This window comes from Helicoverpa armigera, chromosome 22 (genome assembly GCF_030705265.1).
Source record: "Helicoverpa armigera isolate CAAS_96S chromosome 22, ASM3070526v1, whole genome shotgun sequence".
NCBI lineage: Eukaryota > Metazoa > Arthropoda > Insecta > Lepidoptera > Noctuidae > Helicoverpa > Helicoverpa armigera.
The window spans coordinates 1931237-1958117 of NC_087141.1; the positions used below are offsets into that span (position 1 = coordinate 1931237).

Here is a 26881-nt window from a genome sequence, read left to right on the forward strand (position 1 = left end):
ACGTTTCCTCCGAAGTTCAATATACGAACGTACGCGTCCTCACAGACCAGTCGCAGATGGCGAGGTCACGCGATCCCTTTCACCATTCTGCTCGCCCGGTACCGTCGCGGCGTCGACCTTACACGAGCCTTAATGATACGATTGTTTGCCGCGCCTACTTACCGCCAGTACCGAGGGGCCCACTAATTACAAGCGGTGTAAAAGTATTATTAACAGAATATCGCCGACCAACCGTGACTTCACTGCAGATACGCTAGATTTGGCTACATGTTTTGACACACAGCTTTTGAAGTTGTACAACCATATTTCTCGGGTAATGTTTCTGACTCGTTTAGATCTAAGAACAGTAATTGTTCTTTATTGTTAATACTTAGCAGACAAAACGCTTTTTTTGCAATCCCTTTTGAGAAAGCAGTTATTCAGTGGCACAGCCATGGGACCCTTAAGAAACAACAATAAAGCATAAAGTTGCATAATACGAAGGTACGCCGATAAGTGTCTATTACATGACGGAATAGATTACAAACGTTACAAACAGCTCGAAACCTACATGATGCAACGACACGACCATACCAATCTGGAACCTATAGAAGCATTTTACTCGTCGGTAAACGTTAAGACGCAATAACAAACTGATATAAAACAATACATATTAATAGAATGCGATGATAATTTTAAAGCATGTTGAAATTAAAACGGCTGGTGTGAAATGAAAGTCTGAAGTAGCGTCATTAGAATAATGCTGCGATAGGTTTGATTTGAGATAGGGTATCGTGATCGGGCTGTAGTCACGTCGGCGGTCGCTACTCTGCGCTAAAGACCGCTATACATAGGTATTGGCTCGCGGCGGCCACTGATAAGTGTGAAGCAAACATGATAACGCGGCTTGCAGACCAACATTACCTTGTGACCAAGCTGAACTGCTTTACTCCCGGGCAAACGTGTTACATTGTTACATACTACATTCTTATCGTAGATTTTTTTTTATGTCTAGAAGTCCTAGGAATTTTATTATCGGTGCATCCACAGTATGTTAACTTTCAAATAGTCTGCCTACATTTATGATACCATAAGCAAAATGTTTCATATCTTTAGAAACGCTCAATTTACAGCAGTCGTTTGGTACTAAATAGAAAGTTCTAGTATATTTTCTCCACTTTCAATTAGGACAGTTCTTTGTTTCTAGTCTATTTTCTGATCGAAGTTTTGACACTTTTTGTACTGGCAAAAGCAGCTGCTCAGAAGATTTATGTACTTTCAAATTCTATTTGGGTTGCGTTGATATACAAGATTGATAATACCTATTTAGAAAGTACTTTTTAGAAGTATTATTCGAGGGTTAAACCTTAGTTATGTAGTACAAAAGTTATGACAGCAAAATAGTCTACCCATCATAGGTACTTAACTCATGTCCAATTTAAAAGACCCAGATTGATTTTTAAACACTTTTGACATCAAATCTTTATTCTCGCGATTCTTTTTTAGTAACCTTTCTTTAGGGACCATACAAAAAAAGAGATTCGAAAGTTTTTGACCAATGCAAAAGTATTTCCGACCCTAGTGCCTCTATTTACGGTCGAGCAGTGTAGTTGTGCATTCAAGATTTTTTGCTTAGCATCACAAAGCATCGCGGAAGCCCTGCGACGTAACTTTGCTAAGCTTCGCTACAAAGAAATATTCTGACGCTTACAAACAGCATTATTGCGGTTATTTAATCACTGCGAACCACGTTAATTAGCGCGATAAGATAATAATTGTTTGTTTACAAAATGGTATTAGCAACGCATTCGGATAATGATTTTGGTGTGACAACTTTTAGAATTTCTGTGGAAATATTAAAGAGACACAAATGCATAGAACTGCTCATATGATTAGTGCTAGAAGCGGCACATGTGAGAGCTGTCTGCGGGTGTACGTACGAAGGCGTGAGCCACCAGATTCGATAATGCACAATAAGACAATGCGTTCATCGAGTAGTAAGAACAATAGGTGTCTATGAGGTAGATACTAACGCACGCACCGTTACGCAACCGTGCCTTGTGCTAGTTTTTCTTGAGGTAAACATTTGAAAACCTATGTGTCTACACACTTCGAGAGGATGTGGAGTTAAAATTACTTTAAAATGCATATAGTGAAGCGCATTGGCCGTGCCTCGCGATGCGTGTGCACACGTCGCCCCCGCGCCCCGCTCCCCGCCGCGGCCGGCACACGCGTCGATCAGCTGACCGAACTCTCGAGCGCCCCCTGCCTGCCTCGGCCAAAGCAATGCGTCATGCGTTATGTTGACTAACCCGCTCCACGTATACATTGCACAGACCGCGTACCTAACGCCCACTCTAACTAGGAAAATACGTTATGAGAGATTGTTTGGAACGCGTGGCTTTTTCTGTCTTGTTTTTGCATGCGCGGATAAAAACATTCTAGAGCGCGTGCACTCGTACGATATTACGAACACAGCCGAACACGACAGATAACGGCGGGGAGCAAGGGATCGTATCGTAAACGAACTGGCAGTAATCGTAAACGGAGTGGACGTGCGGCGTGCGGTGCGTGGCGTCAGCGGCGACGAGTAAATTTCAGGCTTCCTTTGTTTACGTGGGGCGAGGCCGGGAGCGCGTGGGGGGAGGGGGCGGTGCGGCTGCGTGCTGTTCAAGGTCAAGAGCGTCGGGCGTCGGCTCGCTGCACCGGCGCGCCGGCGACTGGACGCTCGCGAATCGGCGCACGCCCAGGGACCGGTTTCACTCGTGACGCGTGCCGGCGAGAGCGGCGGCGGCGGCGGCCGGGGCACTGCTGGACACTCGCTACTCACCGGCCTGGCGGCGCCGCTCCTGCAGCTCGATGAAGCGCGCCGCCTCGAGCAGCGTGTCGAGGAGGCTCATGTCGACACGGGCGGCACGGCCGCGCGGTACAGGCGCGCCCGCTGTCACGCCGCGACTGCCACGCGCGCCGCGGCCGCTCACGTGGCCGCCGCCGCCGCGCCAATGGGCGGCCGGCGCGGCGGTCACGTGACGCGCGGCGCCGACCAATGGGCGCGCGGCCCGCGGCCGGCGGCACGGGGCGTGCGCGATCGATGCCATTGCAGCGATCGAATGCATGCCCCCGCCCGCTAGCCGGTGACGCGGCACACTCTAGCTTTGTTTATCTAATACTTTTCCTGTGTATTCGTCGCTAGTTCCTGATAAAAATTGTCCTGAACGTTATTTGCACAAAATAAAGTAGTGCCTGCATTACTGCGTCACCTACTTAGAGCGCTCTCCGAGTGGCGCACGTGCGTAACTCCGGCAGACTTTCACTTCCTCAGTTATCGCGGACTTAACAACTTGTTAGGTTCATTGTATTTTTATGGACTATCTTTGGGCACTAAGGTTTTCCGACTTGTATGATTGCGTATACTTGTAACTTTGACAACGTTTTTATTGAAGTTGAAAAAGGTGCATTTATTATTGAAAGTGTTGTCGGAAGGGACGGAACCCATTCATTCACAATTTCGGCTAACAAAGGATTTTTACGCAGAGAGGTGAAATGAACTCTATATTGTTTGCGGTGGATCTAAAATGGTCTTCATAAAAGTTAGTGAGTTGTAAACAAGCGCACAATTACGTGGCTTGCGCGAACGTTACGTTTACACTAAAGGGAGAAATTATGACGACGCGCTAAAGGAAAATGTTCGGCATTTTTTGGAACAATTCCAGGAAAGTCGTTGTATTTTTATAATACGTATTACATAAATTATTATGTGTCGTGTTGTAAGTACAGCAATATTATTTTGTACGTGGGATCATTTATTTTAAATAAAAATACATTATGAAAGTATAACTTTTTCCACCAAATTATCATAGATCATTGCCAGTTCTGAATAGGCATCGTAGAATGAGGTGAGACACCGGCGTGATAACTAGCAAAATGGTTGGTAGTAGGACAGAGTAAAAAAACTTCAAAAGAGATAGTTTTAAATAAATTTATTCTTCTAAAATGGATAAAACATGTAGGTATTGTGATAACTAATTGAGAAGCTGTCTTTGATGAAGACCTGTGGAACTACGACTCATCACAGAATAACATACTAATTCCACATTTTATTTCATAAGTGTAAAGGAAATTATTTTCCTTAGTGGAGAAAAAGCACAATCAAAAACGCAGAAAAAGACTTTTTACATTTTAAAGTTCAATAAATATTTCACTCTACTTGCGGAAAAAGGTTTTCAGTACAAAAAATATATATTTTTAATTTCTAATATCTAGCTACAATCATTTAGTTACTTACATAGTATAAATAGATCAAAACTATTTTTGGTGATCGGATCTTATAAGTATTGCGGCTAAGTATGATAGAAATACAAATAAAATGACTATTACTTATACACATAAATAAATAAATACACATTATATAATATAGGTAATAATTTAAATACAACATTCCTTCCACGGAGATAATAAGCAGAATCCTATTTGGACATACATACAAAAAAGTCAGACAGATAAAAAAAAAACTAGTTTATTTTCGAGTTTTTTGATGCGAACGTCCATTTTGTATATCCAAAGGTAAATTAAATACATATTGGATTTTTATTGCCGGTTTAAAACAACGAATGATGACTTAATATTAATTGTAGAGTTACTGAGTCGAAAGCAATAATTCAAATGAATAAAATATCGTATAAAAGACAAGAAATTACTAGAATTTTGAATACAAATACATATAATTTGGACATGTGTGTCATTGAATTATTGAATTACAATACATAAAAACTTTTGCTAGTCTTAGACGTTGCAGAGTCAAAAACACCGCACCCCTATTTCAATGGGAGTACTAAAACTCATTCTCGTCATAATTATCTATTCGTCAATTTCATATTTTTCTATGTCTTTTATCGTCCTTCTCCGTGTGAGAGGAGGCCTGTGCCCAGCAGTGGGACGATAAATAGGCTGTAACTAACTTATCGTCAATTTCCAATATAAAAATATCCCATAAAGTTATCGATAGAACGCTCGCTCGTGGATACTAATTATGAGCTATTCGTTACGTTCACACTTTCAAATTAAATATATTAAACGATATAAAATTTCGCACCAAGAACTCAGAAGGCACCTTATTGTGATATTTTTATAGACTAAACATCTGTGTCGCTAGAACATAACGTACGGACACAATATTGCTATATTTCATACGAATTACATCGTATGGTTTCGTCTATGAAAAATTCAGTGTCTATTATCATTTATTAAAAACATAACGTGAACTAATTTGATCATTACAATATTTATACAGGACTTTAATAATACTAAATTAATGCTAATGTGGACCTTAACATAGTGAGAAAAAATTAACGTCTAACACAAGAAATAATTAATTCGTCATCACAGCAACGATTATTGCTATACATTAAATTCTTGTACTATTATAATTTCCAAATGTAATTTATAATTTACACTATTGACTACGTGAATCGGTAGTCGATGGCCATACAATAATACAGGTAGACAATTAAACTAGTGTACCGATGTAGTTCGATACTACATACTGTGACTACGACTAACCTACGTCACTCGCTGGCACGTGGCTTCAGCTTGTTTGAAGAACACGTCTTCCAATATTCTGCTACCCTGGTACGTGAAGTGCTTCTGGGGAAGGAGGAGAAAATTATGAATTAAACATAGTTCTGTCTATTCTAATAAACAAGCTTGTGAATTTTATTTTATTTCTGAACTTTATAATAATAGTTGACATTTTCTCTCAACTCTCTATAATCGAAATATTTTTTTTATAGAAAAAAAAGAAAACTTCTAGGCCAGAATTTTGACTTATTTGCATTTTCCAGAAAATAATAATTTTTTGACTGTACGAGCATCGGACATCGAATACGAGCAATTTTCTAACGCTCAAAGTTTTCAGGTAAAATGAAAAGCTCACCAATATACCAGGATCGCAGCAACGGCAAGGATGTCTCCCGACATAGCGGTCGGGGCGGCTATCGGCTGAGGTTGCTGACGTACAAACTCTTCAGTTCGGTCTTAGGCGTGTTCTCGAACAGGGCGGCTCGGTTCTGACCCTCGCCCTTCTTCACCCAGTGGCCGTATACTCGGAACGCGCAGCCGTCTATCACCTGAAATCAATTTAATGTAGATTTTAGTTCAAGAAAGTACGTATAAAGATTGTGTAATCAATGCTAGCCCACTTGAAATGAATAGTGGGCTTAATTATCAGCAAGGGAAAAACTGCCACACGCCCCAGCTTCTCAGGTTATTATTTAGATAAGACCTTAACTTTCCTCTTGAGATAGAGGAGACGTTCCCCCTTTGCGAAAAACTACCTAGAAAGAAAGTATTTTTTCGAAACTGCGAAATTTCATGTGTTCTTCAATTATTCAAAGTCTCCTCTACGATCTCCTACCTCTTTACGATCTTAGAACTTATCTTTTCAATTTTTTGAAGTACTGAATATAGTTTTTCAAATAAACATTACAAAAGCCTGTGAATTTGACAGTAATAAATTAGAAATTTGACAGTTTTGCAAAATATGCGGACTGGTTCAATTACCAGGAGTGCATAAGTGCGTTGTGGTTACCTTCCTGAGCATGCGCATGGTGTAGGGGTCGCGCAGCGCGTCGGCGAGCGGCAGCGCGCGCGCCGCGGTGTGCGGCAGGCGGCGCAGGCGCACGGCCGCGCGGACACACGCTAATGCCACGCGCAACTTCGCGCGGGCGTTGAACCCGCTGCTCTTTATAGCCTGCACATATACATTTTTTATACATAACCAATAAGAGGGTAGTGGGTCTCCGAAACTATGATACAGATGTAAGTAGACGGACTCTCAATTTTGCAAAATCGTAGTGACTGCAAAAAAAACTGGTTACTAAAATTGCGCATGAAAAATAAAGTAGACATTATTTGACAATTCGCTACCGTTTCAACACGGTGGCTGAAATTAGGGCGCATTAAAAATTTTTCATGAAAATCGTCATACGTCATCATCGGTAGACATTGTCAAGGAGCTTAAGAGCGTGTACGTCAACCGCGCGCCATTTGGCCTAAAATGGTACTTTTCAAACCACTGTTTCTCAGTAACTACTTATCCTATAACTATGTTATTTTTTAATAACGCAAGGTAATTTCACTATCTATATAGTTAATTTGGATGGGCCTCGCTGGAGAAATTGCTGGCTTTACTGCAAACTCCGTTGAAGTCCCCGTTGAAACCCCGTGACCCTCAATGTAGGTGAAAAAGGCAAACTTACCCGGGAAACAGGGAAGTGGACAGGAAGGCGTCTGCCGACGACGGGGCGCTCGAATGCCGGCCGGCCAGCGGGACACTTTCTCTGCACTTGCTTTGTATTGTCCTTTTCACGAGTCCGGGTTGTCGAGGCACTAACGAACAGCACTTCTAGCGAGGCTTTTATGAGTTTTTCTTATTTTTATCGCGCGACGAACCGCGGGCGATACCAATTTTTTGACTTTCCCAAAGAGAAGTGAAAACAAAAGCGAAACCCGTCATGGCAGGAAGAAAAATAAAAATAGAAAAGAGGATATGACCATGAAGTCTGAACATTTCCCCCCACTTGAAAGCCACATGGGTTTCACGGATAAGTCGAACGCAACGAAAGCTATGCTCGAAAAATATATGTATGTTAAACTAAAACTTAACTTCTAAGAATGAGCAATACGATATAAATTACTGAGATCGATATTGCTCGAATTATATCTAACATAAATTAATGAATTGGTAAAAGGCAGACCCTGACGATAGGTCGTCGAAGCGTCTTGCCATTAGCAGCTCGGAGAGTAACAACTCTAACAATATTATCAGCACCTGGGTGCACTTGTTCTATAAGAGCCGATCTCCAGAGCAAAGGTGGAAGATTTGGTTCGTTGACGATGACTAAATCGTTAACTTTTAAATTAGGCGCGGTTTGAAACCATTTGTTCTTTTGTTGAAGTGTGTGACGATAATCACGTTGCCAAGCTCGCCAAAAGACGATTTGATGACAAGCTAAGCCATCGTATACTATAGCAGATTTATTTTTATAAAGTTCATTAACGAACTCTTTGAGACATTTATTCGCGCCTACGAAATTTGTACGACAATCGGTTAGAACATAATAAGACATATCGCGACGAGGAACAAATCCGATTATCCAGAAATTATGTTGAATCAACGATCGCAACGTTCTAGGACCGCAGTGAAAATACTTTAAATGAAAATGTCCAACTATCATTCGAAATAGTGGACTTAGTTTAGGTAAAAGAAGAGGGTGTAACGTAGCTGTGAGTAAGTTAGCCTTATCAATGCGTCCCCCCACTCGCAACAAACCTTCCTCATCTATAAACGATGAAAACTTTTGAATAGATTTGGAACATTGTTGCTTATCAAGAACTTGATTAAATTCTGTTGTCAGATATTGACATTGAGTATACTGCACCAAAGTTCTCAACGACTCATTAAGTTCAGTGCTAGAAAGAGGAAAAGTGTCCCAATTTTGTTTGGGACGTTTAAAATTCGATATAATATGAAACCACCAGACTAAGGTTCCTTGAAGTTTTATATAATTGGAATATCTAGAAATTAAAGTTGCAATTACATCTTGAACTTGACGAGAATGTAAGTTATCTGTGATAACGATTTCACGATTAGCTACATGCATTTTTTGTAAATGAGGATCAGTATTAATCCAAGAGAGCGTACTACTGCTATAAGAATGAGCACGATTAGTTTGAATAGGAATTTTATCCTTAAACAGATTATACATGTGAGATAGCACACGCGCTAGAAGCACCGCAGCGCTTAGCTCGAGCCTATTCACTGTAGTCGGCTTCAAAGGAGCCACTCTAGACTTTTCTATCAATAGATGCGTTACAGTAGAATTCATACATGTAACAGCGCATGAATACATGCAGCACCTATATCCATTTAACGAACCGACACAAAATCCTACTAAATAGATATCAATAAGATCTGGAGGTATCACAAGCCGCGGTAAGACTATATTTTTTAAACTTAATAAATTCGCGGCAGGCAAATGCCATTGTTTGGCTAAATGTTGAGAAATAGCATCATCCCAAGATAAATAAGGCGAACTAGTTACTTTATAAGCAACTATGTTGAGCTCATATTCTACGAGAGCTTCGGTAGGACTGTCTCGCCATAGGATATGTTGATAGCACCTCTCTTCAGGCCTGATCAGAATCTGCCTGTCCATTTTACAAACAGGAGAAACATCAGCTGTAAGAACAATTTTATAAAGGCGAAACTTTGTAACTAAATCGACTTTATCGACTTGAAGTTTAGGTCCTGTATGAACAATATTGTTCAGCGAGTAATTATTCGTAGTCCGACTACTGGCGTCGAAGACTACACGCAGTCGTGTCGTAGTCCTTTCTGGACGCACGACGCAGTGATGCGGAATAAGATACTGAGCAGTAGACAAAGAATCAATAGGCTGCATACGTCCCAAGTCTTTGTACTGCTCCATGGAATCCTGATATTCCGTTTTAAACTCAGGTCGAGTACATAAACGTTTCTCTAGGTTGAGAAATCGCTTTAAAGCGTGGCGAGAAGAATCGCCAAGGGAAGGGGCATTATCCTTTAACATCAAAGGAACTAAATACCTATCCTCCGGAGCATGATGTGTACCGGATTTCTGTTCACAAACTTCGTGAACTTCGTCTTTAGGGCCGGAAATTTTACATTTCGACGGCTCCTCAGACTCCCAGAACCGTTGAACGGTATCGTCGAGCGCACTGGATAACGCGACGAGTGACGTAACGGAGTGATCTGGTGTACGAGTTGACGTGTCATGAAGAAACTGACCTGTTATCACCCAGCCGAATACACTCGATAACGCGCAAGGTAACCCGGGACCGGGAGTGTAACGAGAGCCAGTATATATCTGGTCAAAACACTCAACACCTAATAGTAGATCGATCGGACCCGATTTATAGAAATCGCAGTCGGCGAGATCTAAGTGTGCGAAATGATCCTTGACGTACATCGGCAGCGATGACGAAGGCATCATTCCCGCAATCTTTGGTAAAACTACCAAAGAAATGTCAAACTGTGGTGACTCACTCAACCGAGGTATTATCGAACCAACAGTGTGACCCTTGATATTAACGAAATTTTGACCAAGCCCAGACACGGTTAAGTTACATTTTCTAATCCGCAAACCTAATCTGCGTGCGCACTCATTTGTGATCAACGAATCCATCGACCCGCTGTCGATGAGCGCACGAGCATACTGCATAGAACCATCTGAGTGACGCAACCGCACTACAGCAGTGCCTAATATCTTCATACCCTTAGATGGGTCAGCTGACTTAGAGGCGCAGGTAAGCGTAGTGCTTGAACCCGCTTCGTCAGTCACGTTGGAATCACCCGAATCTGTTACTGAATTTTGACGTTCGATATGCAACAGCGTATTATGGTTTTGGTTACAAATGTAGCAAAACGACTTCGATTTGCAATTATCATTATCGTGACCAGGACGCAAACAGTTAGAACACAGACGCAAATCTTTGACTAATGTTCTGCGTTGATCAACCGACATTGAATGCATTTTTCCGCAACGGTACACAGAATGACTTTCATTGCAACAAACACATATTATCTGGTCTGACTTGGTATTATTTGAGGTAGGTTGCTTAATATTTAAGGAAATTAATGACGTTCGCGGACGATCATGATTTTCGACCTTATTAATCCGAACGATAGATTTATTAAAATTAGAAGAGCAAGCTAACGCGGGTGGCTGACTTACTTCCAGAACTTTTATATAATTTTGTAAATAAGCCAGAAAGTTATTGAACGTGGGAAGTTCGTCCTTATTCTCTAACTCGAACCTTCGCCTAGTGTCAAAGTCAAGAGGTCGAGACGCAATGTAAAATAAAATAAATTCACTTAGATCATTAATATTTAGAGCACGAAGAGCATTGACACTTTCATACAGTGTATTGGTTAATTCGGATAGATTCGATAACGATGGTTTCTGAATTGGGGATACTGTAAATAATTTCTCTAAATAAGTTGTCGCGAGAATGCGCTTGCTGTCGAACCTATCGATGAGCGCGTTATATACGACAGCGTAATTCGCTGATGTAATAGGAACGCCTTTCGTGAGCGACAACGCACTGCCGGACAAGCACGGAATTAGATAATGAAATTTTTCGATATCGGATAACGAGGCGTTATTATGCACTAATGGCTCGTAGCTATCTTTAAACGTCTGCCAGTTTTCAATCTGGCCATCGAATTTTGGAATTTGCAACTTAGGTAGCTTTACAGCAGCAATCGATGATTGTGTACCAGATGCTACTGCCAATGGCGCACACGTACTAGAGTCAAGCGAATCGGCAAACTCAACGGCCGCGTAATATAACTCGTCAAACGACAACAACACGTGATCATCAATTACGAACTGCGGATTAATTTTTAATTGTATTTTATTAATTTGTTTACAGACTTCAACATAAGTATCGCGAATTTTTTCTATTGACTTATATCTGGCCTTGAAAGTAGATATTTTTGCTTTACTTTCTTGGCAACTTTTAACTAAGTCGTAAATAATTTGCATGTTTTTGAACGCATACTCGCGTTCTTTAATCAACGATTTCAATTCTACTTCCATCTTGCTCAGAGACTACTGAATGAAGAAAGAAAAGGTTAACTGATTGGTTTATAAGTAAAATAAAATCCTTCGAGCACAACTGTCACTACGAACTACTTATAAGAGATCAACGGCGAATGCAGCAACAATACTCTTAGGTATAAGAAGTTTTGCGAGTGGAACAGATCGAAAACTCGATAGGAAATATTATTTTGAGAAAATATTACTAAGAAATATTAGTATTTACGAGGATTTGTGAGGAAATTCGTCCTCACAGGAGGCACCAAAAGATGAATGGATGGGCCTCGCTGGAGAAATTGCTGGCTTTACTGCAAACTCCGTTGAAGTCCCCGTTGAAACCCCGTGACCCTCAATGTAGGTGAAAAAGGCAAACTTACCCGGGAAACAGGGAAGTGGACAGGAAGGCGTCTGCCGACGACGGGGCGCTCGAATGCCGGCCGGCCAGCGGGACACTTTCTCTGCACTTGCTTTGTATTGTCCTTTTCACGAGTCCGGGTTGTCGAGGCACTAACGAACAGCACTTCTAGCGAGGCTTTTATGAGTTTTTCTTATTTTTATCGCGCGACGAACCGCGGGCGATACCAATTTTTTGACTTTCCCAAAGAGAAGTGAAAACAAAAGCGAAACCCGTCATGGCAGGAAGAAAAATAAAAATAGAAAAGAGGATATGACCATGAAGTCTGAACATAATTGAACATAAATTTCAATTTGTGTAGTTTAAATACTTAAAACCCCTATAACGTAACAGATGTTTTATAAAATTCCCGTTCAGCGTCTATTTCGAAGCTTAAATTCATGTGAAAACAGTGGCAAATCTAATCATATTTATTTTTTTACTCATAGACGAAATCCCCATGCCTATAGTTAGTTGAAAACATTTTTTGATTTAGGTCTCTATCTTTCAGAAAAAAATATTTTAACAATGTGAAAAATTGTGAATTTCAAATGCTTTTTTTACCTATCTATCTTACTTAATTTAATATAACAATTATTTACTATAGTAATATAACTCTTTCTTTAAAACATAAACTTTATATTATAATTTAATCTCTCGTTTTTATTTTTTTATAAATTATTTAAAAACTACTATAAAACGCTGCACGCGAGTCAACTCAAACCAGACCGCCGCAAGGCTTCACAGAGAGAGGACGTGTCGCTCCGTCACATCGCGTAGGGTGAATAACCTCTGCCGTGGATACCGAATATAGAGTACATTTCAAGCGCGACCAACAAATCTTGATACATTACTATTTTATTTAAAGCTCAATTTTGAAGGATATTTTTTTTTATCGATTGAGTTGAAATTTTGTTTGAATGTTCAGTTTTAATGACAATGTATGATTCTATATCCAATATGGCGGTATACCCAAGATGGAGAAAAAATGTTTTAATGCATTCCTACGATATGGGTATCAAATGAAAGGGCTTGCTATGAATAACTCGAAAAAATGTGTCGCGAGTCTAAATCCATATGGCGGACTCCTTAGGCTAGAAATCACTTATTGCAGATGTCTGTTACCAATCGAGCTATAATTTTTTTTTTTTTTCATTTTGGATGTACCCAAATTTTGACTTTTGATCTCGAATAACTTTTGAAGCATATAGGATAGATAACTTAAAACTTTATTTGCAATGGTAAACCCAAGCTCTTCACCAATATTTGGCTTTCCGGCAATTGTTGTTATTTGACCACAATTTTTCGGTCTGGATGGACTGGACCATTCATATAAACAATCAATTTTTCAAATCGGTCCAGGCGTCTTTGAGAAATCGAGAACAATCAAATTGAGAACAATCACAAAACAATCTAATTGAAACCTCCTCCTTTCTTTTTTTGAAATCGGTTAAAATACAGAAACTCTTAACATTGTCATTAATCATCAGTCGACTATTTAGTACTGTTGAAAATTGTATGTATAATATACAGAAAGTCCTCAAAACCAAGGTTTTCATAGGTGCCCGATTTTTTTGCAAAAGAGTGTAAGTATTAACGACTTATTTTCATGCTTTTATATTTTAGACATCCATAGACTTACACTATTTTCCCGCTATTAACTATTTACTAAATAATATATTTTTTGTTCTACCAATTTCACTCGAAAGGATCAAAATGGTTTGTGTGACTATACGTGAAGTATGATAGGCACGCACACAGCCGCGACGCTAGTCTGCGCGGTTTTTTGCGTTGAATTACCTAAAGTTGACATCGCGCGCCGAGCGTACACGCTCTTAACTATTTATTTAAAGTAAGTATTCATAGTTTCGGAGATTTACTATTTTACGAATAACCCAGGCTACCATGTTCATTTTTTTTCGACATACAAACTCGGACATTCAAACAGAAGTGCAAGAACATTTCAACCAGATATTGCAACAGACATGCAAACATGCGAAATAAAAAGTAAGGCCATAGAAGCATTGTTTTGTGTTTGTGTGTGTGTGTGTGTGTGGTGAGTGCAAATAGGTACCCCCAAGCTTCAAAAATTTAGGACCTCACAAACAATTCCCATTGTACACAAACAGTAAAATTATTTTACATACCGACATCTAATGTTAATAGACCACTTTCTATGTTAAATACATACTAAAGGACCTGTCTGACTAACTTGCTTCTTAATTATTGTAATAGATAGTTACAATATGTGGTATTTACATGTTTCAATGTTGCAACAAATAATGGATGACGGTATAATAGCTTTGTAGAACGATTTTGTGGAATTTTAGTTAATTACATCATCCGGTTTTGGCAATAGTAATTACTACTTAACATCCTTTTTGATATAGGTATAAGATACGTTCAAATCTCACAAAAAACTAGACGTATAAGAGTAATTTTACACCATAACAAAAACGTAGTTGTTATAATTTAAAAAGACAGACATATTTACTAAAACAATACAAAAGCATGCGTATTTCACCCATCTAAAGTTCACACGGGAAACATAAGTTTCAAAGACATACATACATATTTATTTCAACCGTAATCCCATATTAAAAAGTTAGTTACAACAAAATTACCATAGTCAATTGCTCGATCCTAGACATCCGACGGCTGGTGCTGGACAAGGATTTCTTGAGCGGCATCATGTCTTGATCCCATAACTACCAGGGACGCAGAAATATGTACTAGTTGTATTGTGTATCAACATAATCGCTTTGGCTTTATGTGTTCCTAGTTGTTGGAGATTTATCCCCATATTTTGTTTTGTTTAATTTCATTTTTTCCAGATGATGAATAAAAAACATATTGATTACCCTTCTTGGCAGTAGGGTAAATAGTGTTCACGGTTTAAAAAATCATTCTTATCGTGGGTTATCAACTAGGAACACATAAAAAAGAAGCAAAAAAATAAAAGAATTAAAGCTTTACAGTGCGTCATGCACTGTTTTGGTGCACATAGAAGTAAATTGTAAAATTAGTAATAACAACTGCTGTACTTCTTCTGATGATTTATTAGTCAAATAAGCTTATTTCAAATAAAGTAGTAAAGCAAAAGAAATCAGAAATAGTCGATTAAATTATAACAAAATCGACTTTTAAGAAGTATTTTGTATATATAGTAAGTTAAGGCGTTTTAAAAGATTTTTTATTCAATATACCAATAAGTACTAGGGCAACATAAATTGAAAGAGCACTCACCATAGTGTTGAAGAAGGGATGGTTGAGCGCCTGGATAATATCAAGCCTTTCGCTTGGTTCCACCACCAGAAGTCGCCTAATAAGGTCTTTTGGGTCGTCTGTAATCGGTATGCGATTGAATTACTAATTGTTTTAAATGAAGAGCTATAAAAAATGGGTTCTAAGTTATTCGTTGACGTAATATGAGAACATCAAATGGAAGTTGTTAATTATATGAGAAATGACCACAAAACACATTTGTGAAAAATTATTTTTATGCCATTTACACTGTGAGCACTTACAGAATGTGTAATGGGAGGGATAGAAATGCTAAGAGTAAAAACAATTCTGAAATATCAAAGTAAGTTCATGTCACAGAAGAAATGAAACTCATATTTTTACGTTTATATTAAAATTGCGATATGAATAGAAACTCTGTGCCTTAAAATTTAAGTCCATATTCCTCGGGCCATTTCCACCTAAGATTTAACATAAAATAAACAGCTGCTAATATAATGTAGCATACCTGAGATGTCCGCCCACTCGGGACTGGTGAAGGAATACTTTCCCTCCATGATGTTCCGTAGCATCACCATCTGCTTGCGATGCCAGAACGGAGGACAACCAACTAGTCTGAAATATTGTTCAAATTAACAATTTATTTGGGTATTTATTGCTGTACATATTAAAATATAAGTGTCTTGTGTATTAGGCACACTGGTAATATTGTAAATTAAAATTATGTTTTGGAAAACGATGTTCAAGATCAAAAATCATAAAAAAATATTATGAGAGTTAACTGGATGTCATCATCATCAACATGTCAAAGTTATTTAATCGCAAGAGAAGAACAAGATTTGGAAAGACCCACTTTTCTTTTGTCACTAATTTAAGTGTTCTAGATTTAACTTGAGGAAGAGGATCTAAATTCTAGGTTATAAAACAAATAAGTTTATCTAGGTATTGTTGTATCAAATTATGTCAGTTTCCAGCTAATCAAAATAAAACTTACAATGTAAACATGATGACTCCACACGCCCATCTGAAATGATAACACGAATTTCTTGTTAAACTGTTGTAAACAAGATTATATATTAAGTAAGTAAATAGTAAACATGGGTAATTTGGTATTATGTTGACATCATCAATAGTTACTATGTCACAGAAAATAAATATGCATTAAGTCATACGAAAGAATTAAGATTAAAAACAGATTTAAGGAGAAAGTGGAGAAACAAAAAAAACTTTCATGGAGTATTTACAAAATACTCCGAGTTTCGTACTAAATGGGAACCATGGAACCCTATTTTGCTCTATTATTGTCCGTCAGTGACCAGGATGTATATGAGATACCGACAACAGTGATAGCTAAATAGTTGGACTTTTCACAGATGATGAAAGTATTATTTTGTATTTAGACAATAATAATTACGCAAATAAGTGGGTGTGTACGATAAACTTTAGTCTACTGAAAGATACTTTGTAATAATTTGTATTATTGTCTCTGAACATAATCGCTTATGCGTTTAACTCATCATTCAGATATCAGTTTGCGCAATTTCAAGTTATTATATAAGAAGGTCAAACGATTAAAGATCATTTTGACGGAACTGATTGGTATTTTACCAACATTTAAATATACATAAGATGAAAAACAGATTCAAAAGGAACGGCGAAATGACAGTTATACTAAATCAGTCTTTAAATTATAACTGCAATATTTTTGGCAAAATGTATATTCGATATTTTTGCAGATGTAATAAAACACGCGTGTGAGTATTAGAGCGGAACGTCTAGGTCAAATTGCCCAATAAAGGAATTTGTACCATTCATTTAAATGCATTTTTTCAATCAAGATGAAAAAAAATGTGCACCATTGAGCCAGTCGAGAGGACAACCCAATTGAAAATCGGTATTTTCAGCACATAAAATGTTGGCCTGCCTCCACTCACTTTCATGAATTTAGATCTATAGCTGATTTTTAAGATTTAAATAGAAATTGTCAAATATTTAATCTTCTTTGAGTATGCCAACAAAACATACACACACATCCTTACAAACTCTCGCTTTTATAATATTATTAGGATTATTTAATATTAGTAGGATTTGTTTAGTGTACTTACATATCAACTTCCTTGCCGTAGCCAGGTGCATCGTCAAACATATTCGCCTTCAGTGTCTCCGGGGCCAAGTAGCCTGGAGTACCGCAAAGCTCTGAAATCATACACAGAACATTCTACAATACTAAACTATAGTTTCACAGCAATATTCTCCTAATAATGCTATTTACAGCCATAGACCCACCCAGAAGGGTCTGATTTTCTAATCAGGGGCGGAACTACTTATGGGTGCGCTTTTTCGGGCTGCAGCTAAGGTTATAAGGGCCCAACAGACCATTATCAATTAAATACATAATGTAAATAGATCTTATATCTCAAATGATTTGCGATTGAACCCATAATAACCCGATATACAGCAAAAGATATTGAGTAGATTTTATACCACAGTACCAGGGCAGCATAAAACAACAATGGCTTTTGTTCCCGAGGTGAAACTACTGGGTATTGTCTTAGAACCAGATGTAAGACTAGATGCGACGAGCGTAGTTGTGTCGTAGACCGTGACTGCGTAGCACCGGCCCTGTCTATGTCGCAATATGCAGTTGGTATATGCGTTACTTTCTGTTTATTTCCTGTCATTTGTATGTAGTAAAATTAAGACAGGACTCAGAAGAAATAAATAAATGGCACACTTAGGAATTATTTTTTGGTATTATTAATACCACAATATTATGAAGTTCAAGTACGAGAACTCTTTCAAGTTGCAACAAAAGCACCAGGCAATCATGACGTTGGCAGAAGTAAGCCGTCGCAGAGCCTGCCCACAAAACCCCTGAACCCAGTTTTTTAATACGAGTCCTTACCAAATAATTTCTCCCCATCCTTCAGCACCTTAGCGAAGCCAAAGTCGGTGATCTTGACGTTGAGCTGGTCATCCAGCAGGATGTTCTCAGGCTTCAGATCTCTGTGCACGATGCACTTGCTATGCACGTGCCGGACGCCTTCGAGGACTTGTCTGCAATCAATTTCGAGCACGTTTGAGCTTATGATTTCCTGGTAATTGTCTACTATGCAGTGTTTGATATATGTATAGAGAGAGAGTTAAGACCGGTATATCTAATATGACGTGTAACACATACGAAGAAACATATACATTTTTTGAATAAGCAATCCCAGATCCCCCCATAATCTGAAAACTTTCGCAGTTTTATTTTCATATTCATAGATTTATGCTAAGAAACATCTCAATTAGAGTAAAAAGCTAGTCAAAGCCAAAAAAATGCGCCATTCAAACAGGTTCATCCGTTTGGGTGTTACGAGGCCACGGACGGACAAAACTCGTCTTCATATAAACTAATATTACACACCAAACAAAGAGATTACAGACGTTAGGAAAGTAGGTAGCCTATTAGTAAATACTAAAAATATGGTAAGAACAAAATGTAGGTATCCCAGATAAAATAGTAAAAAATTTGGAAAACATTGTTTACCTCAAATATTTACTAAACAAAGCGTCTACAACTACTTTGTAATAATTAATTACAAACTCAACACACGCGATAAATTCCTTTTGTTTCAAGCATTTCTCCTCAATGTCTATTTTGTAGCACACACTTAATGCCATTTTCGAAAAGCACAGAATTTATTATTTAAAAAATAATGATTCACACTGTGACTGAAAGTACCAGGAGAATATGACAGCGCAGAAGTTAAGTCAACACTGGGTTATCCGTGCAACGAATAATTTACGCGAATCCCAGTGGTTATCTGTGCACACGCCTCACACACACAGATAAAATAATTAGAATGACGATGTATATGCGTGTTATTTACATATAGTTGTGTATGTTAGTAAATGCTCTGCCGGACTTTACTTGAGGGTCAACGTTTGCTTGTTATGCAGGATGTAAAAGGCTAACCGCAGCCGAAATATTCGTCTGAAATAATCCTTGCTAGTTTTATACTACAAAAACATCATCGATATCGTATATCCGATACAATTTTGGAATTAGAAGAATATTAATTATCTTATTGTAAATAACGGTTATCGCGACCAGCCCCCTTCCTGGGCATCCAAGTACCTACTTAATACAAACCAACAACAAATGACACTACACATCGATTTCCTAGTTTACTTTATAAGTAACGGTAAGAGATAAGAATAATTTGGCAATGAACCTCGACCCGGTTCTGATAAATTCGGCATGTCGTTAAGGGGCGTGTTTTTTTTACATACGCTCAAGAAAATATACACATAATTAAATGAGTAGGTAATTCGTCCAGTCTTTGAAGCATTTTATTTTCAAAGCTGGGCAAAAGTTCTCTTCTCTTTCAAAGAGTTGCGGGTCCTGAGGATTAATGTTACATTGTGGTCCAAGGAAAGAGAGGAAGGGTGAAGGTTGCGACGTATAAGGAAGTTCAGGAGTTGGCGCTAGATAAGGCGTAAATGGAAGGAGCTGCACCGACAAGAGCTGGGCTCTTAAATGAATGTTGATGTGGTCCAAGATCCCACATAATAACATCAAACTAAGACATAACAAACAGCAAATATAGTTCCTAACAGTCGTAAAAAATCTCAGCTATAGGCAATTGAAGAGCTATTTCGCGAAGTAGGTCACACTCATTACCCCCGCATACCACCTACAAACACCGGCTTGCTATAATTATCCGCTTTGTGTCGCTTGCGATAAAGTCGCCTTCGCGAAATGATAAAAAATTACGCAGGAACCACAAAGGAACCTCTTGTTGTAATGTTCTAAAATGTAAGATAATATTCACAAAAGTTGAAATTATGGAGAATACAATTTTGTACACGAAAAACTGTACATACAAAAAAATCTACGAAATAAATAGTGATGCTTTATCAACATTGCGGAAGTTAAAATGCGAATGCAACCTGCATAGTTCCCACCTAGTCTATTCTTAGCTATTTTAACGTCTGATTTAATAAACAATACGGAAATAATATAACTTGAAATCAGGATTTACATACAAAATTATACATTCAATCACGAATTTTAATTCCGTAATTATTGTTTAACTGCATACAGATTGATAGTAGCAAGATTAAAGTATAAAGCTAGTTAATAATTATGTAGGTAGTATCACGTGTTTTAAATCCAGAATCGACACTTGACATATGGCAACCCCATAAACTTTGTGATAAGCGAAGCCGATGCCCAATGACCCGTACTTTAAGCCACGATGCACAATACGCCGCCCTTGAAATAAGCCAACCAAGTGTGCCGAGTAAATATCACGGCTAATTTTAATACAATTTCAAATGGCCTATTTAAAGTATTATCTAAAACCCACATACGGGTGTAACAATGAGAGAATAGCGCGTAGTTTTGCGTCAGTCTTCAAATAAATATTGAACGGCAATTTATAGTAGATGCGGCAAATTAATTTAGATAAGTGCATTCTACGAACAGTTCTCTAAGATACGAGTTGCATTTGCTTTGATAACATATAAACGTTTGTAGCAAAGACAATAGACTAATAAATGTTTGTATTTGCATGTTTAAGCTTTTCTAATATTGCTTCCTTATTGTGATATGCACGTGATAGCTATCACGACATTGTTTTATTTGAACTCTTATAATTATAGGAAAATTACAGTTGTGTGAACTTTATACTCATAGTTGCTAGAATTTATTATATTTTTTAGAAAATGTATGCAGCCCGCATACATTTTTGTACTTAAATTCATGATATTGAGCAACACACAATTTTGCAATATTTAAAGGCATTAAGTAGAAAATTGAAATAGGTATAAATATTGTATGCGTTTTGTTTCAGATTTAATGTTATTTTAACATGTTATTAAATAAGTAATAAAAACAGTATACCTCATAATATATCTAGTCTTCTTCTCGGACAGCGTGACCACGGACGTGAGGTAGTCAAACAGCTCTCCATTCTTGCACAGCTCAAACACTAAGAATATGAACGTCTCTGACTCAAACACGTCCTGCAGCTCGACTGTAACCAATAGCAGTACTTCAGGTCATTTGTTCTGGTACTCAATTAAAGTGCGGATTAAGTTTTTATTGTTTTTATTAGTAGCTAGCTTTTTCTTACAGTTTCACCTGTGTGCTTGAACTTCTGCCTGTATAGTGAATGAAATAGCTTATGGTACTTGGGGATAGTGTAGCTTCCTAACAGTGAAAACATTTTTCAAAGAGGTTCAATAGTTTGAGAACAGACAGCAGAGTATACAAACACACAAAAATAGTTTCAAAGTTATGATATATGTTTTGATTAAATAACTATTCAAATATTTTAAGACCCATAGCTTAGCTAATATAATAAAACTTTTAAAGTAATGTTTAGGTATTAGGGCAATGTTTTTCTTTCTTGAATTGCTTTTATTATTTGCTGAGATGACAAGAATAATTGAGTCATTTGTGTGGTAAAGAGCCAGCAACTCACTCACTAATATAAGGGTGTCCGGCAACCATCCGCAGTATGTGTATCTCTTGCCGCGTGGCATCTCTCATGGTATGCGTGTCTACTCCATCCTGGGACTCCTGACTCAAGTCTATGATCTTGGCTGCATACTCCCGCCCTGTCTCCTTCTCTATACATCTTCTTACTGTTGAACTTATACCCCTGGGAGATTACCACATTGTTAGTATTTATCATGACAGTAGGAGTAAAATATTAAATTAAAAAATACATTTTAGCACTTATTGGCTGTTCACTGAAACTAATTTATTTAGTTTATATTTAGTTAAATAATTTAATTAAGTAATTTGTTTACCAAAATAAACAAGTTTTGGAGGCCAATTAAAGAGGTCAAGACTCTATTTGATACAGAATCGAGTTTTTCAACTGTAACAGTTCAATGTACTGCACTGTAAAATATAAAATTGTCAAAGGAAGTCAACGGTTTGATCCCAAGGTCATCCAGAAGACTTATGAGTAACAACACTTGTAATGATGGCCAAACTCTTTAAATAATTCCCTAGTTCCTTAAAAATTGGCACTAGCGCAAGTGATCAAACATCACAATAGACAATAGGAGCGCCGCAATTAATTCCTCACCTGCCTATTATTTCTTTCGGTTCGTATCTCGCGTAGAATTCTTTAGCCGCATCTTTGTCGGGCAAATTGTCGTCGTCTTCCTCCTTAGCCATCGCGTTCACTGTCGCTGTTATGATGTTTTCGTGTACTAATTATACGTAATTAGCCTATCCACAATGACGAAAGGTTATTGTTGTGAAGTGAACAACTGACGGAACACTTCTTCCAATTTCACTTAATCTTAAAACTAAAAACTTGGAATAGCAATATTTTTAATAGAAATATATGAAACCTTTTCGCCGAAGGTTAGGACCGATGCCGATAAACTTAGATAAATCATCAATTATCAAAAATTAAGCGTAACCAAAATCACAGAATTGTGAACTCCGTCTGTCACAAAATTAAAATGACATAATGACATTGACTTTTGACAGTAACAAGTTTAGTTTGTCTATGCTAAAATGAAAGTATGAACCACAGAGACATCTACCTTCTATAACATTTTTTTGTTTGTTCGTTTGCGCCATAAAGGCTCCGAAATTATTGAACCGATTTGAACAATCATGCATGTGCTAACAATCGAAGTCGGATATTATTCGAACCCTGTCTACTCGACTATATACCCTACGCCATAAACAGAAAGAAACGACTTATATTCAAAAGCTTTGAACAAAAAATATGCAAAATATAAAAAAAAATGGAATACTGCTCCCGAAGTCGATGTCTTGACTAAAGTTAAGTGCTATTACTATAATATATTGATTTTGCAACCGATATTTGTAACAAATAAATAATTTAATCTTCGGGAAAAAAACTATTTTATGTATTCTTAGACGTCGTTTTAATATTAACACCCCTTTTTCACGTCTGGAGTTAACACAGAGTATTTTATCCTCTTCATTTCGTTAACTCTTTAAGAAAAAGATATTAAAATAATTGACCTCATTTTGAAAATACCTCTTTCTCTCACTCTTGACAACAGCTGATTTTACTCTATGTCGCGCAGTTCAATGAGATCGTTCACTTATTTTTTGTCCCTCTCTCGCTTGGCGCAGCGTACGTAACTTAATTCGATTCTGGTCGTTCTTTTTCTCTTTTATTTGTATTGAAAAAGATAGAGTTAAAGAATAATTTAGGCTCAAACTGTAGCGTTGTTCGTATTGACATGACAATCTGGCTGTCCTTGTTTTACGTTTCTCTGATCGTTCGCTATGTTTTCGGTGTTCGCTTGTTGTTCCGTCCCGATGGTCTTGCATTTTTCAGTGTTATGCAGATTATCCTTATCAGTAGTTATATTCCGTGATTAGTTTACGTGGACTGTAATTAAAGCTTGGATTTCGGTGTTTAGTTCCTAGCTACGAGATTTTTTGACCCAGGTAAGTAAACTACGCACAATTTTTCTTGCTGATGACAATCTTGTTATACTGTTGGTACTTGGAATATGTTTTTGACAACCTTGAAGCAGTAAAATACCAGTTTGGTGCTATTTCTTTGTTCGAGTTTTTAATGTGAAATCAATTGATTTCATAATGGTATGAACCTCGTTTGTTTCCATCCTAATTAACGTTCAAACGTTGCATAAAATTGCTCCTTTTACTTACTACTATTATTCAGTCCAAGATATTTAACAATAAACTCTACCCCCTATGCTATATTTATTTCATTTGATCTAAGGAGATTGAATATAAAATGTAATACAGCATTTACTTGTACTATTATATAAAAGTAGCTACCTACTTCTAACATTATACCTTAACACAACCACATTTGGGAATACATCTTATAGCTGTTTCTGTAAATGTGTACCTTCAATACCATAATAGCAAATATCTCTAAAGCGAACTCCTTATAAAACTTCATTTTCAAACATGCATCAAATGACTCTATCAGACCATTCTACACTTGTACTAACATTGTGTTTTTTATCTAAAACATATTTTGGAATGTTTTTTGTCTTCACATGGGTCATATTACAATGTCAACCGATGATAGGCGACTGCTGATATCAATACTTGATTGATGTGAAGTATTGTGAAGCATAGCTGGTCCTTTTAATATTTATATGAACAACAAAATAAACATATAAATGGTTGTGCAATAATTTTATTTGAAAAGGCAAATATTTTCAGTTACAAAATCAAAACAATGAATTGGTCTTGATTATGTAACAGGAAGTCATAAGCTAGGAGCTGTCAAACTTCTTTGGTTACTAAACAGTGCTCCAAATGTTTATGAGACCTTGGTAGTATGAAGCAATATTACTGTGTTGGATATTGCTTATTAGCAAAGACTAGAATGAAGACTTATTAATATAAGGCAGTATTTTAACCAACTTTTATAAGGACTGAAGGTCTCAAGTTGTTTTACTTGACAGTATTTTAAAAAAATATAAGCTTCCCTCTCCCTAACAATTTGATATAATAACAAATCTCAAATGTTCGGGAACAACACTTTAACATTAATGCTTTTTGCGACATCACCTGCCCTAAGTATATAATTCCAACCAGGAAAATAAATAGGTAATAACTATCTCCAGGATGGTAAAACCTTTATTACACCATAAATCTTTTGTACATGTTACTGCTGTTTTAAGTATTTCTGCCGGCTTTTTAATTAAGAATTACACATAAATTATAATTATAACCACTGCTGCCACTTCCATATTGCTATTAAAAATTATTATTTCCTTACTTAGTGTGATAAAAAGTATTATATGTATGTTCTTCTTTAATTCAAGATGAGGTACTATAATTCCATGATAAGCAAATGTCCACATTTTATTTTTAACTTTTGAAAATACTCTCTCACAGATATAAGTTATATTAAATAACATTGTAATGTATTTATAAATACCTCCATGGCCTCTTGAACATTGCACCTGATGGCCTGACCATATAATTTGACCTTTTTGATAATGCTGTACTAATATTGTTCTTAGTTGTCGCGTTATTGCATAGATGGCGCTACCGGTCGTCATACATGTTTCGTTCATAAATATTATTTTCTGTTACCACCATTGATTTGCTACTATTCCCACTATTCTATATATCTTTTGATTTGACTACCAGAGATAGAGTTTTGAAATTAGTCCCATATAAGTTATGTCCGATTCCTATCTCCAAACAAAACAATAAATAGGTAGAATATTGGGAAAGACTGTTAGAGTAGCTTTTTCTTTTGGGAAAGTTACATTGCTTAGGACTTGTCACTTAGGGGAGGGTGAAGGCTACCTTATTAATATTTTCACCACCATATACCAAAACTTCTCATAAAGTCTTGTCACAGTATCTAAGTACATAGATGCCAAAAATTCGCTCAACCTTCAGCCATTAAAGTGAGATTATCATCTAAATTCAGTTTGCAAACATCCAAACTTTCACATTAGGAATTAGGATGTAGGTACCGGCAATCAGTAGACCGTGAAGAATTGCTATAGTGAAGAGTGGGCGGGGCACAAAGTGGTCAAGTGGTGACGGCATACTAGGGGGCGTAGCGTGGGTATGCCTGCCAGCTGGTGGACTCGCCAGATGACGTCGGCTGTGGGAATCCAATGGGGCATAACAGAAGTAGAAGTTAATTGTTGTTTTGTATTTTTCTATAGGTAAATGGTGGTTAGGTTTTAGACTGACTTATGGAATGATCAATAGCGAGGAATCAGAATTTCCGATGTCAAAGTCAAAGTCAAAATCATTTATTAAAGTAGGCTAATACGATTAGCACTTTTTAACGTCAAAATTTTGCAAGAATGACAGCACCCCCAAAACGCCCTTTCACCACTTCCTAGTGTTATGGCTGGAAAGAAGAAGCGGTGAAGAACAAACTACCCAGCAACACAGCTGTCTATTACAATTTAATTATTATTAATTTATTTTACAATTATACAATTCAATTTCATCAATTATTAATTTAAAACACCGAAAAATACAAAATAAAATAAAGCACTTTTGTTCCACTTCAGAGCTGATGATATGTTCGATGTTGACGAAAAGATATTGTACAGCATTAATTCCCGATAGAAATACTGATTAGTATGAACCTTTACCTGGCTTACTTGCACTGGTCTGTGTAAAGGTATTCCGCAGTATTTTGGGTCTCACCCGGTATAGCCATCAGTTTTATCAGATATCCTCATCGTATTTCACCTTCGATCATTCCATTTATTCATCCTGAAAATCAGAGACGAATTAAAATTCTTTGGGACATCGGAATGCTTGAAAACCAAACTACTTTTTTAAAGCAAAATTATAAGATTAGCCGAAGCAGACATATGCATTAGGAACTGAATAGGAACTCATTAAGTGACGCCGACTCGATAGACATATTACATCCGAAATATACATAGTCAATGCTCAAAGGAGCCATCTAAGCCCACGCTGTGTAATCCCGACGTTACAGCGTTGGCGCTATGTAGACGAGGACAAGGGCGCAAATTAAGGACGTCTGGAACCCCCTCTTCCTCCCTTTCCCACCCGCTCCCCCTCAATGCTCCACTGACTACGATATTCCCCCTTTCCCGAACAGTTCTGAGAAAATAGTGAATGTTATTGAAGCAGATT

At 37.4% G+C, this 26881-nt stretch overlaps 3 protein-coding genes across 6 annotated transcripts in view; 1 reads left to right on the plus strand and 2 right to left on the minus strand.

Moving 5' to 3' along the window:
- The window catches only part of LOC110380620 (max-binding protein MNT), a 30564-nt gene extending 27595 nt beyond the window's left edge, over positions 1 to 2969 (minus strand). The window contains exon 1 of one of the 2 annotated variants that reach the window (XM_021340650.3): positions 2810 to 2969. Coding sequence is in view for 1 of the 2 variants with exons in the window: in XM_021340652.3 (XP_021196327.3) it covers positions 2810 to 2879 (70 nt within the window). In the remaining variant the exon portion in view is untranslated. The remainder of the gene's footprint in view (positions 1 to 2809) is intronic. The other variant, XM_021340652.3, reaches the window with a different exon arrangement.
- A 975-nt stretch (positions 2970 to 3944) lies between these two features.
- LOC110380614 (phosphorylase b kinase gamma catalytic chain, liver/testis isoform) lies at positions 3945 to 22760 on the minus strand. Of its 3 annotated transcripts, none has more exons than XM_064040472.1 (12): positions 22347 to 22760; positions 21732 to 21911; positions 21149 to 21281; positions 18161 to 18312; positions 17361 to 17451; positions 16250 to 16279; positions 15764 to 15870; positions 15259 to 15356; positions 14637 to 14720; positions 6566 to 6727; positions 5912 to 6104; positions 3945 to 5622 (listed from the first exon to the last, which is right to left on the minus strand). In XM_064040472.1, exons 2-11 carry the CDS (start codon positions 21790 to 21792, stop codon positions 5970 to 5972), a joined length of 1053 nt encoding a protein of 350 aa, XP_063896542.1. In that variant the 5' UTR covers positions 21793 to 21911; positions 22347 to 22760; the 3' UTR covers positions 3945 to 5622; positions 5912 to 5969. The 3 variants fall into 3 exon arrangements, with proteins under 3 accessions (XP_063896542.1, XP_063896540.1, XP_063896541.1); XM_064040470.1 differs by having other exon boundaries at positions 21736 to 21911; positions 22347 to 22757; XM_064040471.1 differs by lacking the exon at positions 14637 to 14720 and having other exon boundaries at positions 21736 to 21911; positions 22347 to 22758.
- Positions 22761 to 23397: 637 nt separating this feature from the next.
- LOC110380624 (myotubularin-related protein 4) overlaps positions 23398 to 26881 on the plus strand; it is a 62501-nt gene continuing 59017 nt past the window's right edge. The window contains exon 1 of the mRNA XM_064040696.1: positions 23398 to 23701. The gene's annotated coding sequence lies outside the window, so the exon portion shown is untranslated. The remainder of the gene's footprint in view (positions 23702 to 26881) is intronic.

What these genes read in the sequence shown, in the direction of transcription:
- LOC110380614 (XM_064040470.1), bottom strand. Translation starts at nt 22,438, where the DNA reads ATGGCTAAGGAGGAAGACGACGACAATTTGCCCGACAAAGATGCGGCT. An exon ending in ATCCCTTCTTCAACACTATG is followed by an intron (nt 14,721 to 15,258) that starts GTGAGTGCTCTT and finishes CGTCCCTGGTAG; the next exon opens with TTATGGGATCAAGACATGAT. An exon ending in CCATGCGCATGCTCAGGAAG is followed by an intron (nt 6,105 to 6,565) that starts GTAACCACAACG and finishes AATTGATTTCAG; the next exon opens with GTGATAGACGGCTGCGCGTT.